Below are 12,951 nucleotides of genomic sequence, written 5' to 3'. Positions count from 1 at the left end.
TTTTCCTTCCTGAAGACCAGTTTGCCAAAGGATACGGGCGAAAGTTCCAGAACCGGCTCCAAGCCACGGGCTTTGTAAATTGTTTGACAGCGTTCAGTCTCGCCCATTTTGAACGAATACTCCCTACTTTCCCTTCATTCTGTGTGCACTGTTTTACGGAGACCCTCCTAGGAGCCCATCGCCCAGGCACAGAGGCGAGTGAGCACCGCAGACAGGGCCAGTCACTCACAGGAGCCGCTGGCCTCGTCTTCCTCGAATGGGGGGAATCCTTTTCCCCTGGAATCAGCTCCAGGTGCAGCATGGACTTGCCCTGCCCAGCTCGCGGGTGTGAGCCTGCCACTCAGTCTACGCATCACAACGCACTTGCTCTGGCCCTGGTGGCTGGCTCAGAAGACCTCCGGACCCAGCCTGGCCCCATCAGCTCTTCTCCCCCAGAGTCACTGGGATGGGAGGGTGTGAATTTGAGGTGTCAGAGGCAAGAGAGGGGACCCTGACCCCAACAGGAAGGCCCAGAGCTGTCACCCCACTCTCGCCTCAAGCCAAGATCAGTAGCCTGGATTTCCATTTATGTGACCCAACATGATCTTTCTTGTTCCACTGGCTGATCTGAATAGGACCTGCGACATCTACAACAGAGATGCTGGTGATTCAGTCTGGGAGGCCTCGCCCTCGCAGAGGGAGCTGTGGCAAACCCAAGTCCCGAGGCGTTGGTGCGCCTGGCTCTGCGGATCCCAGATGCCGAAAACCAGCCAATGCCTCGAGACAACCTCAGCGCTGAGCCCACCAGCTCCAGATGTGGGGCGCTCAGTGGCCTTGCCCGACTCGCACCCCTTAGTAAGTCCCTCCAAGATTCTCCTCCATCCCAACTGGTCCACTGATCGCGCCCCGCCAGGGGTCGAACTGTGCACCCCACATGTGCCCCTCCCCTCAAAAAAGATATGTTGGTGTTCTAACTCCACCACCTCAACACCCTGGCCTTATTCGGAGGTAGGGTTTTTTGTTTGTTTTTGTTTGTTTGTTTGTTTGTTTTGTTTTGTTTTTAAACTGGGGTGATCAAGTTACAACAAAGGCACCAGGGTGGGACCTCACTCGGGAAATCTGAATACAGAGACCCAGGGAGAGGCCCTGTGAAGAGGAAGCAGAGAGCACACTGATCCCCTCCAGCCAAGACACCACACGGGGAAGCTGGGGGCGGGGCTGGCACCGGGGCGCCCTCCCAGCCTCGGGTGGCACCACCCCTGCTGACACCGTGATCGACAAGCGTCTTTTATTCTGGGCCGTCCAGGGTGGGGTTCTCCGCCCCTGCAGCCTTGGGAAGCTGCACAGTGTTGCACCTGCTACGTGTGCCCCGTCCACTCACCAGGACCTGCGCAGCCTCAGGGACCTGAGATCCCAGCCACTCTGCAGACAGCAGCTGCTGGTCTCTGTCCCCTCAGTACCTCCTGGCTCCTCACACACGGACACGCACACACAAAGCCTTAAGGCACCCCGGCTGCCCTCCATCTCCCTTCAGGAAGAATCTGTTCCAAGTACAAGGGCACAGCATGAAGCTCATGAATTACAAGACCATTTGTTCTGGTGCAAAATATTTTGAAATCCAAGCATACAAGGGTATTTTTAAAGTTCATGGTGAATACATATTATAAAAACACGGTGCTGTGGCTTAGCGGGTAAAGCCTCTGCCTGCAGCACCAGCATCCCATATGGGAGCCAGTTCTAGTCCCAGCTGCTCCACTTCCGATCCAGCTCCCTGCTGTGGCCTGAGAAAGCAGTAGAAGATGCGTAGCTCCAGCCGTTGCAGCCATCTGGGGAGTGAACCAGCGGATGGAAAACCTCTCTCTCTCTCTCTCTCTCTCTCTCTGCCTCTGCTTCTTTGTAACTCGCCTTTCAAATACATGAATAAATCTTTTAAAAAAAACTATGCATGGATTTCAAACTTTTGTGCAAAATTCACTTCAACTCTCCATGAACTTCCGGGAGTCCCCTGTGTCCCTGACACAAGTGCTCTGGGGCCCCCCAGAGACGAGCAGCTCCCCCCACCCACAAGGCAGCCTTCCCTGCTATTCCCAGACCCAACTGCTGGAAGTGCTTCCCGTGTCAAGCTCAAGTGTGCCCGCGATCTTCGTTTAACCCCTTCCAACTGTGATGACGAAGGCGTCTCCCCTCGGAGCACGGAGATCCCACAGCTTCTAAACAGAGTTGCCATCGCTGTTCCTGGCCGAACCCCATTCCTCCCACTGTCCTCACATTGATTTCCACGGCTCTCACGGCCCTGGCTCCCCTCTGTACACACTCACAGCTTGTTGGGGCACCCCCAACCCACGGCCCTTAGAAGTAAGTGCAGCGTCTCTGACGTGTGGCCTAAGCATAGGCTGCTTTGCCCATGTCCATCTTGGTTTCAAAGCTAAAGCTGTCGTATCCTGGGAAAGCTCCCTCGTCCTGGGCAGATTAGCCTGCTGGTCACCCTGCTGGTCACCCTGTCCAGCCAGCCCAACCGACAACAGGAAGCACTGCTCCCTTTGGGTGGCAACCGAATTACGCAGCTTGAAATCACCCCAACTGCTCAAGAAGCACAGCTTTGACTCACACCAGCGCTGTGCATCCGATGTTGTCTGCCTTAAAAAAAAAAATCCTTAATTGGCCAGGCTGTTGTTCTGCTACCTTAATTATCATAAAAATGAGGGCAACCTCATGACCTCATCTTTAAGGAGACATGGCCCACATCTGGCCAATGGCCAATGGTTTAGGAAGATGTAGCTTATAAATAAATATTATTTATTTATTTATAAATAAATTGAAAGAGTTACACAGAGAGAGAAGGAGAGGCAGAGAAAGAGGTCTTCCATCCGCTGGTTCACTCCCCCATTGGCCCCAATGGCTGGAGCTGCACCAATCCGAAGCCAGGAGCCAGGAGCTTCTTCCAGGTCTCCCACATGGGTGCAGGGCCCAAGCACTTGGGCCATCTTCTACTGCTTGCCCAGGCCATAGCAGAGAGCTGGACTGGAAGTGGAGCAGCCAGGACTCGAAACCGCCATGCCACAGCACCAGCCCCGTAGCTTTAATTTGAAGCGAAAGGCCTGCACTGACTTCACATCATTGGCTGATCGTATGCTATGCGCCCAGAGCTGCACAATGCTGGGGGCACTAGAGCCAGGGGGCAGGCCCCATGTGCCAGCCTCATTACTGTAACAAAACACCGAGGCCAGCTGCTTCATATGAGAAGAGGTTTCTGCTGGCTGTTCTGGAGGTGCAGGCTCTGAAGGCCTCGTGCTGATAATTGGTTTTAACTCTGGCAGCGTCCTGAGGCAGGTGAAGCATCCCACGGGGAGCATGTGTCTACACCTATGTGGTCTCTCTCACTGTCCCTAGAGCCACTAGGATTCAGTCCCCGGACCTGCACCGGAATGACCCGAGCAAATCACTTCCCAAAGGCCCCGCCTCTACACACCACAGTCAGCTTTGGCTCCACCCTCTTAGCACCATCAACATAAGACGCTGGGGTTGAAACCCCTGCATGAGTTCAAGGGCCCCGTTACACACACTTCCTAGCATCCCAGCTATGAGCGGCGCCTGCGCGAGCCCGGACACTTCCATCCCAGCGTGGCAAAGGCTGGGCTCCTCTTCGAGAACACAGCGGGACCTTTGGCGCGGCTGCCTTGCCTCCAACTTTTGGCATCTACTCGTGGCTCCCAGCAGCTTGAGCAGGAAGTGGTAAACAATTCGCCATTCGCAGGTCCCTGGGCCACATCCACACGTGCTTAGGAGGTTGGGGGAAGGGGAGGTTACAGGAGGGCGCAGCGTGTGTGGACACATGCCTGGGCTGTGCAAAGCGGCCACGGTTGCTCCCCACACACCAGGGCCGTGTGCCGAGTTGGGGGCCAGGTAAGGGTGAAGACAGAGAGAGAAAAGGGGCCGACCAGGCACAGAAGATGTAGGAAAAGCAGGAAGGAGGCTCCGGGAGGGCGGGGCAGAATCAGAACTCCTCCTCCCTCCTCCTGCCCCTGCTCACGTCCAAGCCAGCCACAGCCAGGTGCCTCTGGGTCCAAATCAGGCAACAGCTCACTGCACAGAACTTCTCCTTTTTAAGGCTTATATTTATGTCAAAGGCAGAGTTAGAATTGTTAGAGTGAGAGAAAGAGAGAGAGAGTGTGTGTGTTTGAGAGAGAGAGAGAGAGAGATCCTCCATGTACTGGCTCACGCCCCAAATGGCCACAGTGGCAGGAAGAATCCAGGGGCCTAGAGCTTCCTCCGGGTCTCCCATGGGGGTAGCTGGGGCCCTTCTTCTGCTTCTTTCCCAGGTGCATTAGCAGGGAGCTACACTGGAAGTGGAGCAGCCAGGACTTGAACCAGCACTCATGGGGGATGCTGGCATTACAGGCAGTGGCTTAACCCGCCGCACCACAGTGCCAGCCGCTGCAGAGGACTGTTCTTGGCAGAAGAGGCACAAGCCCAGACGGAACCCCGTCGCTCGGAATTCCAGGGGTCTGACGAGTCTTGGACGGTTGTGCTTGGGTACTGGCTGCTTGCTGGTTGGGACCTTGATTGAAAGGAGCGGGTACTGGGCCCATCCAGTGGGGCAGGGTCCGTGGGCCCCGCAGACGTAGGCAGAATGTCCCTCACAAGCAGCCCGCCAGCTGTGGCTGGAACCTTTTCCCAGACGGGCCGGCATCTCCCCCACTAACAGCTCCTTGTGCTGCGTGTGTGACCTTGCGGCTTTAGGTCACACCTCCAGGTGGGTAGCGATCTTCCACCCAGAGCTGGCAGAGGAGGGGGCTGGCTGTCTCCAGGAGACCCCCGCTACCTCCATGAGCCCCAAGCCAATCAACACACATATGTGAAACCCCTGTCCAATGGGCACCCCTGGTAGGATGACCCAGTGAACAGATCGTAACGCCTTAACAACCCGGGACCCTTCCTTGAAGCCAATGTCTGCTCACGTAGTCCGCCTGGGCTCCTCTTGGACCAGACGCTTTTCTGTCGTTTGCCAATCAAATAAAAGTTTCCGCTTCTTTGCAAACTGTTTCCCGGCTCTTTTTTTCTATACCGAACTTAGGAAAAGGACCCACGAAACTCACTCCAGCCACCGCCTCCCCTCCGTGAGCGGCAGCGGTGCCCAAGTGGGAGAGGATGATGCGGTCTTGGAAGGGGCTCACCTGCAACCTCAAATCACGGGGCTCACGATTTCCTCGCTCGGCTATGTCCAAATGGGCACAGCCACAGAGACGGGACAGGTGAGACGTCTCTGGAGGTGCTGGGGGGCTGGGCTGAGAGTCCTCGAGACGGGTGCAGGGCGTTTTGAAATGAGAGCGATGTTACCACACCATACATTTGAAAGTGGCCACATGTATATCATGTGGCTTGCATCTCAATTTTTAAAAAGAAAACGTGACTCGCTGACCTCAGAGTGTTCCCTGGGAATGGAGGAGGACAGCCGAAAGGCACAGCCACGGTGGACTTTCCTTTCCTGCCACGGGGCCAGATCTCTCCTCCACGAGTGCGTCGTGGCCTTCCTAGGCTCCCCCAAGCCCAGCACAGGGTCCTCCATGCAAATGACCTGGGGCCGTCTGTGAGTCGAGCACCCACTGTAGAAAGCCGGTCTCTGGCCCCAAGAATTCCTATTCGTCCCCATCCAGGGCCCTGATGACGAGGCCCTTCCTGCTTGGGAACTGCAGACTCCCAGGGCAGAGACCACCCGATGCCATCACAGCTGCACGAGGCCTGGAGCCCCGTGGCAGCACACCACCTGTGCTTCCTACTCCCTGAGGCCCTGCCCATGTGGCTGCAGCATGTGCTGTCCCCACAGTCCAACGGCCCCTCCAACCCCTGCACAGCCCCAGGCTGCCCAATGGGCAGAAGAAGCTGCCAGACACAATGGTTTTCAAGAATGTCGCTGTTTTAACAGTTCCCAAGATAATTAATATCGGGCAGTCGGACCAGAAGTCACACACGTATTTAAACTCGGGCAGGGTAACCGCCTTCCTCTGCAGGGTGGACAGGTGTAGCCAGCAGAGTTTCAACCCAGATGAACTAAGGGAGCCACTGCAGGGGCAGGGCAGCTCCAGGCTGTGCTGCGAGGGCGTGGAGGCTGCACCTGGCTCTTGCTTACCTTGGCCTCCGGGGAGCCTGCCTGGGACAGGTGCTCACAAGAGTCTGAGCCATGAACAAGTGAGTAACCGAGTAGATGGATGGGTGGATGGATGATCTAATCCCACTGCCTAGCACGGCCAGGTAGGAAAAAGGTGCAGTCTTAGGGCCCACCTGATGCTGTGACACCATCACCCCACTCCCTGGGAGAACGGAGGACAGGGCAGAGAGGCCGCTACAGAAAGCCACAAGGGATCCGGCACAGGGGTGGAACAGCAGCTGGTGCTGGGTCTGTCTGCGCATGCGTGGCCCAGGGCTGTGTAGCAGACGCCTGCACGCCGGGCAGCTCCAACACCAGAGATGTACTCTCTCACTGGTCCCAAGGAGAGACCTCAGAACAGAGCTGTGGGCAGGCCGTGCTCTCTGCGGGCTCCAGGGAAGGGTCCTTCCTGTACTCTGTGGCTGCGGGCAATCCCGCCGCTCCCACTGCTGTCCCCGTCACCACGGGCATCTCTGATGGCCTCTGGGTCTCTGTTTTCTCTCCTTAGGGAACACCAGTCAGTCTGACTTCACCCTAACTCACGGTCTCTCTGAAGACTCAGTTGCTAGGTATCTGCGGTTCTGGCTGGACAGGAATTCTGGGGGAGCGTATTCAGCCCAGCCCACCAGGAGAGGACGCCCCCCCCCACCCCCGGCCCCGCCGCCGCGATTCTGAGCACAGTGACTTCTGTTCAGGGGTAGCTGAACCCAGGCCTGGAGTTTGAGAAGAGACAGGAGGGAAATCTGTGGTCCACACGTGCCCTGCCCACTCGCCCTGCAATCCCAGAGTCTCCTGCATGAGGGAGGCCTCGGGGGGCCTCGGGGGGCTCGTGAAAGCACAAGTCCAGCCCCATCGGCACGTCACACACAGAGGACAGAAAGCAAAACCAGGACAGGGCAAGTGGGGGCGAGAAGAAATAAAATATCTTCCTTCTCCTCTGCTCCCCCGGGCGACCTTGACCTCTAAGGTGAGTCAGCCATCGTCAGAAGCGTCAAACCAAGGGCATCGGAAGGGGAAGGAGGAAGAGGGGCGAGAGATGGCCTTGAGCCTGCACGACGGGCAGGCCCTCTGCGAACAGGGCCGCCGTCAAGCTTCACCATGTCTACAGCTCAGGAGGGGAAGCAGCTGCCGAAAGCTCACTAAAGCGGGAGCGGCCTCTCGGCCTGCTGGGGAGTAGCGGGGTCTTCTCACAGAGCCTGCGGCTGTGACAGGCAAGGTCCCAGCCAGCCGGGACGGGAAAAGGGACAAGGTGGCAGCTCGTGGTCTAGCCAAACAAAGCCAGACTTCGCACCCGTCCTGCCACGACCCAGAAGCCCATGAGACAGGAAGTGAGAGGGAGTAGGGACAGAGACCGGAAATGTTGGGAAAGAGAAGCGAGACGTGGGTGGGGGAGGGTTCATTCTTAGCAACGGTGTGTGTGTGTGGGGGGGGAATGGCAGCAAGAGGAGGATTCCGTCTGCTGGGACGAGGAGGGTCTTCGGGAAGAGAGAGGTGGACTGGTGGGCCTGGGGGTGGGGGAATATCCCTGCTGCAGGCCCTAACGCCCCTCTGGGATCCCCAGGCCTCCTGCATGAGCTCCCACGCCAACCGGCCTCAGCGGAGGCTGTTCTAGAATCTAGAGGAACCGGCAGGATGGCCTAGTTACGAAGAGCAGACGTAGAGGAAGAGTGGGAAGCAGGGGGCAGGAGGAAGGCAGCGGCCCCAGAGCTCCTGGGGACCCGGGACCCTCCACAGGCACTGTCGTGGCGGCGTGAGCAGGGGCTGTGTTAGGAGAGGACGACCCCAGACGCGGACAGGCTGTCTCACAGTCCTCCAGGGAAGGCGCGACTCCGTGTCACAGCAGAGACAGCCAAGCATGGTGCATTTCCTCAAGTTCCCCGAGGCCACCGTGGAGGAGCAGACGCAGAACCGGAACCCACGTCGGACCTAAGCCAAAGCTCAAACCCTGTGCCCCCAGGCTTCCCCTCAGAGACGGCAATGACCTTTTCTCTGAGGCCCGGCGACAAGTAAGAGTAAAACATGGCGATTTACTTCGCAGCTCAAAACCCTCTAGAAAGATTATTCACAAAGTCTTAAAAAGCACCAGCCCCCTCCTCTGCCCCCAACAGAGTTCGCAGGAAGACGGGAGCTGGGGAGGTGCAGGACAGAGAGATGCAGAACAGAGCTGCGTGAATTCTTCACGCGTGTCCCAGGGAGCACGGACCCCAGGCAGCTGTCCTGAGACCCCAGGTCGCCACGGGTGAGGGCAGCTGAGTGGGCTGGGCCTTCTCCGCCTTGGGCCTTCTGAGGTTTGATGAAGGAACCTCACCTGCTCAGGGGCGGGAGCAGTCACTTGAGCCTCGGGGCCACCTGGGCCTCAGATGCTAGCACCACCATTACCAGGTAGCACGTGGGAACGGCCAGCTCCCCTCTGGGCGCACTAGGAAGCTTCCAGAAGAATAACTAGAGGGTGGAAACAGAACCGTGCTGAGTCCACAGCTGAAATCCTCCCGGGCCTCCCCACGCGGCTCTGTCTCCGGAGCGTCTCCATCGCCCTCTGGACCTCTCTCCAAATGCACCCAAGAACATCCCAGGGAGCTGCTCCTTCCCTGTTCCAGCCCTTCAGCCACAGCAGGGGAACCACGACCCTGCTCTTCAGAGCGGGCAGAGCGAGACAGGCTGAGCAAGGCCGGGGCAAAGAGGGCAGAGCCCCCGGCTGCCTCCCTGAAGACACCTACCACCTCAAGTCTGCACACAGAGCCTGGGAGAGCCCCACAGGTTCAGCACGGCTGCAGGCCTGACACCTGCCACCCCGAGTCTGTGCACACGGAGCCTGGGAGAGCCCCACAGGCCCAGCGCGACCGCAGGCCTGCCACCTGCCACCCCGAGTCTGTGCACACGGAGCCTGGGAGAGCCTCACAGGTCCAGCAAGGCTGCAGGCCTGCCACCTGCCACCCCGAGTCTGTGCACACGGAGCCTGGGAGAGCCCCACAGGCCCAGCGCGACCGCAGGCCTGCTACCTGCCACCCCGAGTCTGTGCACACGGAGCCTGGGAGAGCCTCACAGGTCCAGCAAGGCTGCAGGCCTGCCACCTGCCACCCCGAGTCTGTGCACACGGAGCCTGGGAGAGCCCCACAGGCCCAGCGCGACCGCAGGCCTGCTACCTGCCACCCCGAGTCTGTGCACACGGAGCCTGGGAGAGCCTCACAGGTCCAGCAAGGCTGCAGGCCTGACACCTGCCACCCCGAGTCTGTGCACACAGAGCCTGGGAGAGCCCCACAGGTCCAGCACGGCCGCAGGCCTGACCTGAGGCTGCAGGCCCCATGCTTGGCTGCCACAGAGGAGGCCCAGATCCCCAGGCGCCAGTGTTTTCAACGCTCTCTCGGTGCCAGCCCTGACCACACGCCCATCCTTCACACCTGCACGCCCACTACGAGCATCGACCTCAGAAACAGTCGTGGACGTGCACACTCAACGTGAAGACTGGCCATGGCGGGGGCAGGGCCATTTCTAGAACCAGCACGCTGGAAATAGCAGCCCTCCCAACTCCTCCAGGCAGATTCCAAACACACGGTGGCACCCGTGGAGCGGGGGTCTCTCGCAGCTTTAATGACATGCAGAACGTTCCACAGTCTCCTAAGCTCAGACGCAGACCCAGGAAAGTGCGTCTGGTGTGCGGGTAACTAGGTAGGCAGGCAGATCTTTCTCACCGACGCAGGGTCTGGTTCTACATACCTGTGGCTGGCAGCGCAAGGCCATGCATGTCGCGGGGACTGAGGGGACGTGACAGTGAAATCTGCTTGGAGAACGCAGCAAATATAAGTTCATGGTGGGGGAGGGGGGTGACTACAGACATGGCATCCGAGTTGGCAGTGCCCTGCCCCAGGCGGTGCTGGGAGGGACTGGAAGACCCCAGGTAGCCAGGCCACATCTCACACGAGGCAGGAGCACCAAGGCCTCTCTGGCCAAGACGCCCCTCCTTGTGCCCTACAGCCTGGCTGTCGGGGAGCAGGGATGTGCAGGGTCCTGTGGCCCTGCTGGGGGCCTCCCGGCAGATTCTCAGGCAGAATGCCATCCCTGGAGATGTCTGGCCAGCAGGGGACCAGAGGGCACAGACTCATAACCTCCGAAGGGCTGGACAGAGCTAGCCTGGAGCCAGGCCAGGCTGGTCCACTCAGAGCAGACACTGGCCTGGACCCCAGTGGGCCGTGGGGGATCCATGCCCCTTTGTTCCTGCCTCCTTGTGGCTACACCCAGACACCATCAAGCAAAACAGGGGCATACCACCATCTACGCTGAGACAGAGGCCACCGACTACAGCTATTCAGACAGAAAGAGACTATAAATAGCCAAGTTTAAAACAAACTCTTCCCACCACCTACCCAGAACAGTAGGCTCTGTCAAGGACAATTAAACGCGTTTCCACAAGCCTTTAAATAATTTTCCTTGCTCACTTCTGAGTGGCACTGTTGAGTGAATTTTCAACCTTGAAATAGGCACCATCTTAGAATCACAATAAGCCAACCTACACTTGGCAAGGGACTTCACCACCCCAAATGTTCCCAGTGCTTCTGGGTAGGTGAGGAGAGATTTCTGTTCCTTTTCCTTTTGGCTCACCTCGGTTTTCAAAATACTCTTCAGTAGTCATATCCGTGCACAGCTAGGTGAACGGATGGACAGAGAGCAGGCAGGTAGGAAGACAGACCGAAAGACAGACTGCCCAATGGATGATTTTTTTTTTATTTTTTTTTTGACAGGCAGAGTGGACAGTGAGAGAGAGACAGAGAGAAAGGTCTTCCTTTGCCATTGGTTCACCCTCCAATGGCCGCCGCGGCCAGCGCGCTGCAGCTGGCGCACCGCGCTGATCCGATGGCAGGAGCCAGGTGCTTCTCCTGGTCTCCCATGGGGTGCAGGGCCCAAGCACTTGGGCCATCCTCCACTGCACTCCCGGGCCACAGCAGAGAGCTGGCCTGGAAGAGGGGCAACCAGGACAGAATCCGGTGCCCCGACCGGGACTAGAACCTGGTGTGCTGGCGCCGCAAGGCGGAGGATTAGCCTAGTGAGCCGCGGCGCCGGCCCCCAATGGATTTTTACAGAAAACAATTGCTTGGTTCACTCTGACTCACCGTGGCTAGGCTACTGTTCCCCGTCGGCACCCCTCCCCGCGCAGGGTACATGGGGGTGAACTCACCTGGCAATGGGCAGCCAAGGATCTCCATCCTCATGCAGATGCTCCCGTTGTCAAACCAGGACTGCGGGTTCACACGGATGTAGCGGGCCACCACGGGCACGGGCAGCATGTTGAGAACCGGGATCTCCTTCTCACTGTTTCCTTCAAATATCTACTTGTGCTCAAAGGAGAAAAAAGGAAACTTGTAGAGCTCGAGTGTCAAGGGGTGAGAGTCGGTAATTCACCCATTCACCAGGGCCTCACCGAGAACCGGGCAGTGTGTGCTGGGAGATAGGCGCTGGGCCTGGGTCCTGTCCCCAGGGAGCCCCGGTCTCTGCAGGAGAGGCCATCAGGGTCTCGGCCAAGGGAGGGCCACGGAGCTGGGGGGCTTCAGAAGGAGAGGACCCCGGGCACAGCCTGGAGAGGAGGCACCGTTCAACCCAGCGTGGAAGGGAAACTGCTCAGATCTGCTGGGACGGAGACGTTAGAGAGGAGGGACAGTGACGGGCGGAGACAGGCGGAGATGCAGAGCGGCAGGCTCACTTTTCCCGAACGAGGCGAGAGGAGAAAGAGGCTTGGAAAAGGAGCTGCAGTCAGCCCGGGCAAGGCGCTGGGTGCCACGCTAGGAACACACGCTCGAGGATCTGAGGAAGAGCCACACGGTGAGAACCGACAATGCTGGAACTACTCACGGAGCTAAAAGTCGGGAAACCTAGAGCGGAGTAGCCGCGAGGGCCCCAGCGTGTTCTCCGGGCCACACGGCCTCCCAGGGCTAACCTGGGCTCCGTGCGAGAAGGTGCATCCCAGCAGCTCTCTGACGGAGCGACGGCTCTGTTTGACATCGGCCCAGATCTAGGCCACCTGGTGCCAAGCTTCAGGGCACGCAAAGGGGATCACTGTCCACCAGCCTCTCACAGTTGGCTGGAGTGGCTGTAGAGCTGGCCACTCTCCCAAGCACTGAGCAAACGTCGCCTCTGTTTGCACACCCCAGCCAGACAGGCCCCAGGACACAGTCGGGGGGAGAGGGGCTCACCATGTCTCCAGATCCATTCTTGACGGTGACCCAGGTGTGGCTGTCATTGCTCACCATGACCTTGTAGGAGGTCACCCAGTCACTCCTGCAAGAAAATAAAACACCATGGGACCACGCATGTTGAAAGAGCTGTGGAGGCGAGAAGAGCAGGTGCCAGAGGTAGACGGCGTTGGGTCGAACCCAGGCTCCGTGACACTTCCCAGCTGTGTGACCCTGGCCATACAAATGACTCATCCACGCCATAGTTTATTCGTCCGTAAAATGAGACATCATAAAAGTGCCAGCCTTAAAGGATTAATGTGCACATTTAATGGTTTGATGCCCTTTAAACCTTCCAGAGAATTCCTAGTCCCTTGGAAGCACTGAATGTTGATCATACTCATAAAGACAGACAAACGTAAGTGCATCTGTCGGTACTAGACAGTTCCTCACACACGACAGAGGCTTAGGGAGTCCCTGGTGTGACAGCAATCCCAGCAAAGCCTACAAAATGGTCTTGCAATTGCACTTGGGAAACAGATTTGGGGACATGAAGACCTGGATCGCACTGGCCACCAAAGTAGAAGCTGGGATCTACAGAAATGCTGGCTTGCTCACTGGCTGTCACAGCCACACAGGCAACTCCCACACCTGCCAGGACCTGCT

At 58.1% G+C, this 12,951-nt stretch overlaps 1 protein-coding gene across 1 annotated transcript in view; it reads right to left on the bottom strand.

Moving 5' to 3' along the window:
• CPXM2 (carboxypeptidase X, M14 family member 2) overlaps nucleotides 1-12,951 on the bottom strand; it is a 115,024-nt gene that overhangs the window by 35,187 nt on the left and 66,886 nt on the right. Inside the window, exons 5-6 of the mRNA XM_070058297.1 lie at nucleotides 12,307-12,391; nucleotides 11,295-11,445 (exon numbers count right to left, since the gene is read on the bottom strand). Of these exons, the coding sequence (XP_069914398.1) occupies nucleotides 11,295-11,445; nucleotides 12,307-12,391 (236 nt within the window). The remainder of the gene's footprint in view (nucleotides 1-11,294; nucleotides 11,446-12,306; nucleotides 12,392-12,951) is intronic.

The sequence above is a fragment of the Oryctolagus cuniculus genome, chromosome 15, assembly GCF_964237555.1.
Source record: "Oryctolagus cuniculus chromosome 15, mOryCun1.1, whole genome shotgun sequence".
Classification (NCBI taxonomy): Eukaryota; Metazoa; Chordata; class Mammalia; order Lagomorpha; family Leporidae; genus Oryctolagus; species Oryctolagus cuniculus.
The sequence above is the reverse complement of the archived record's forward strand: the minus strand, read 5'-3'. Positions and strand labels throughout refer to the sequence as shown.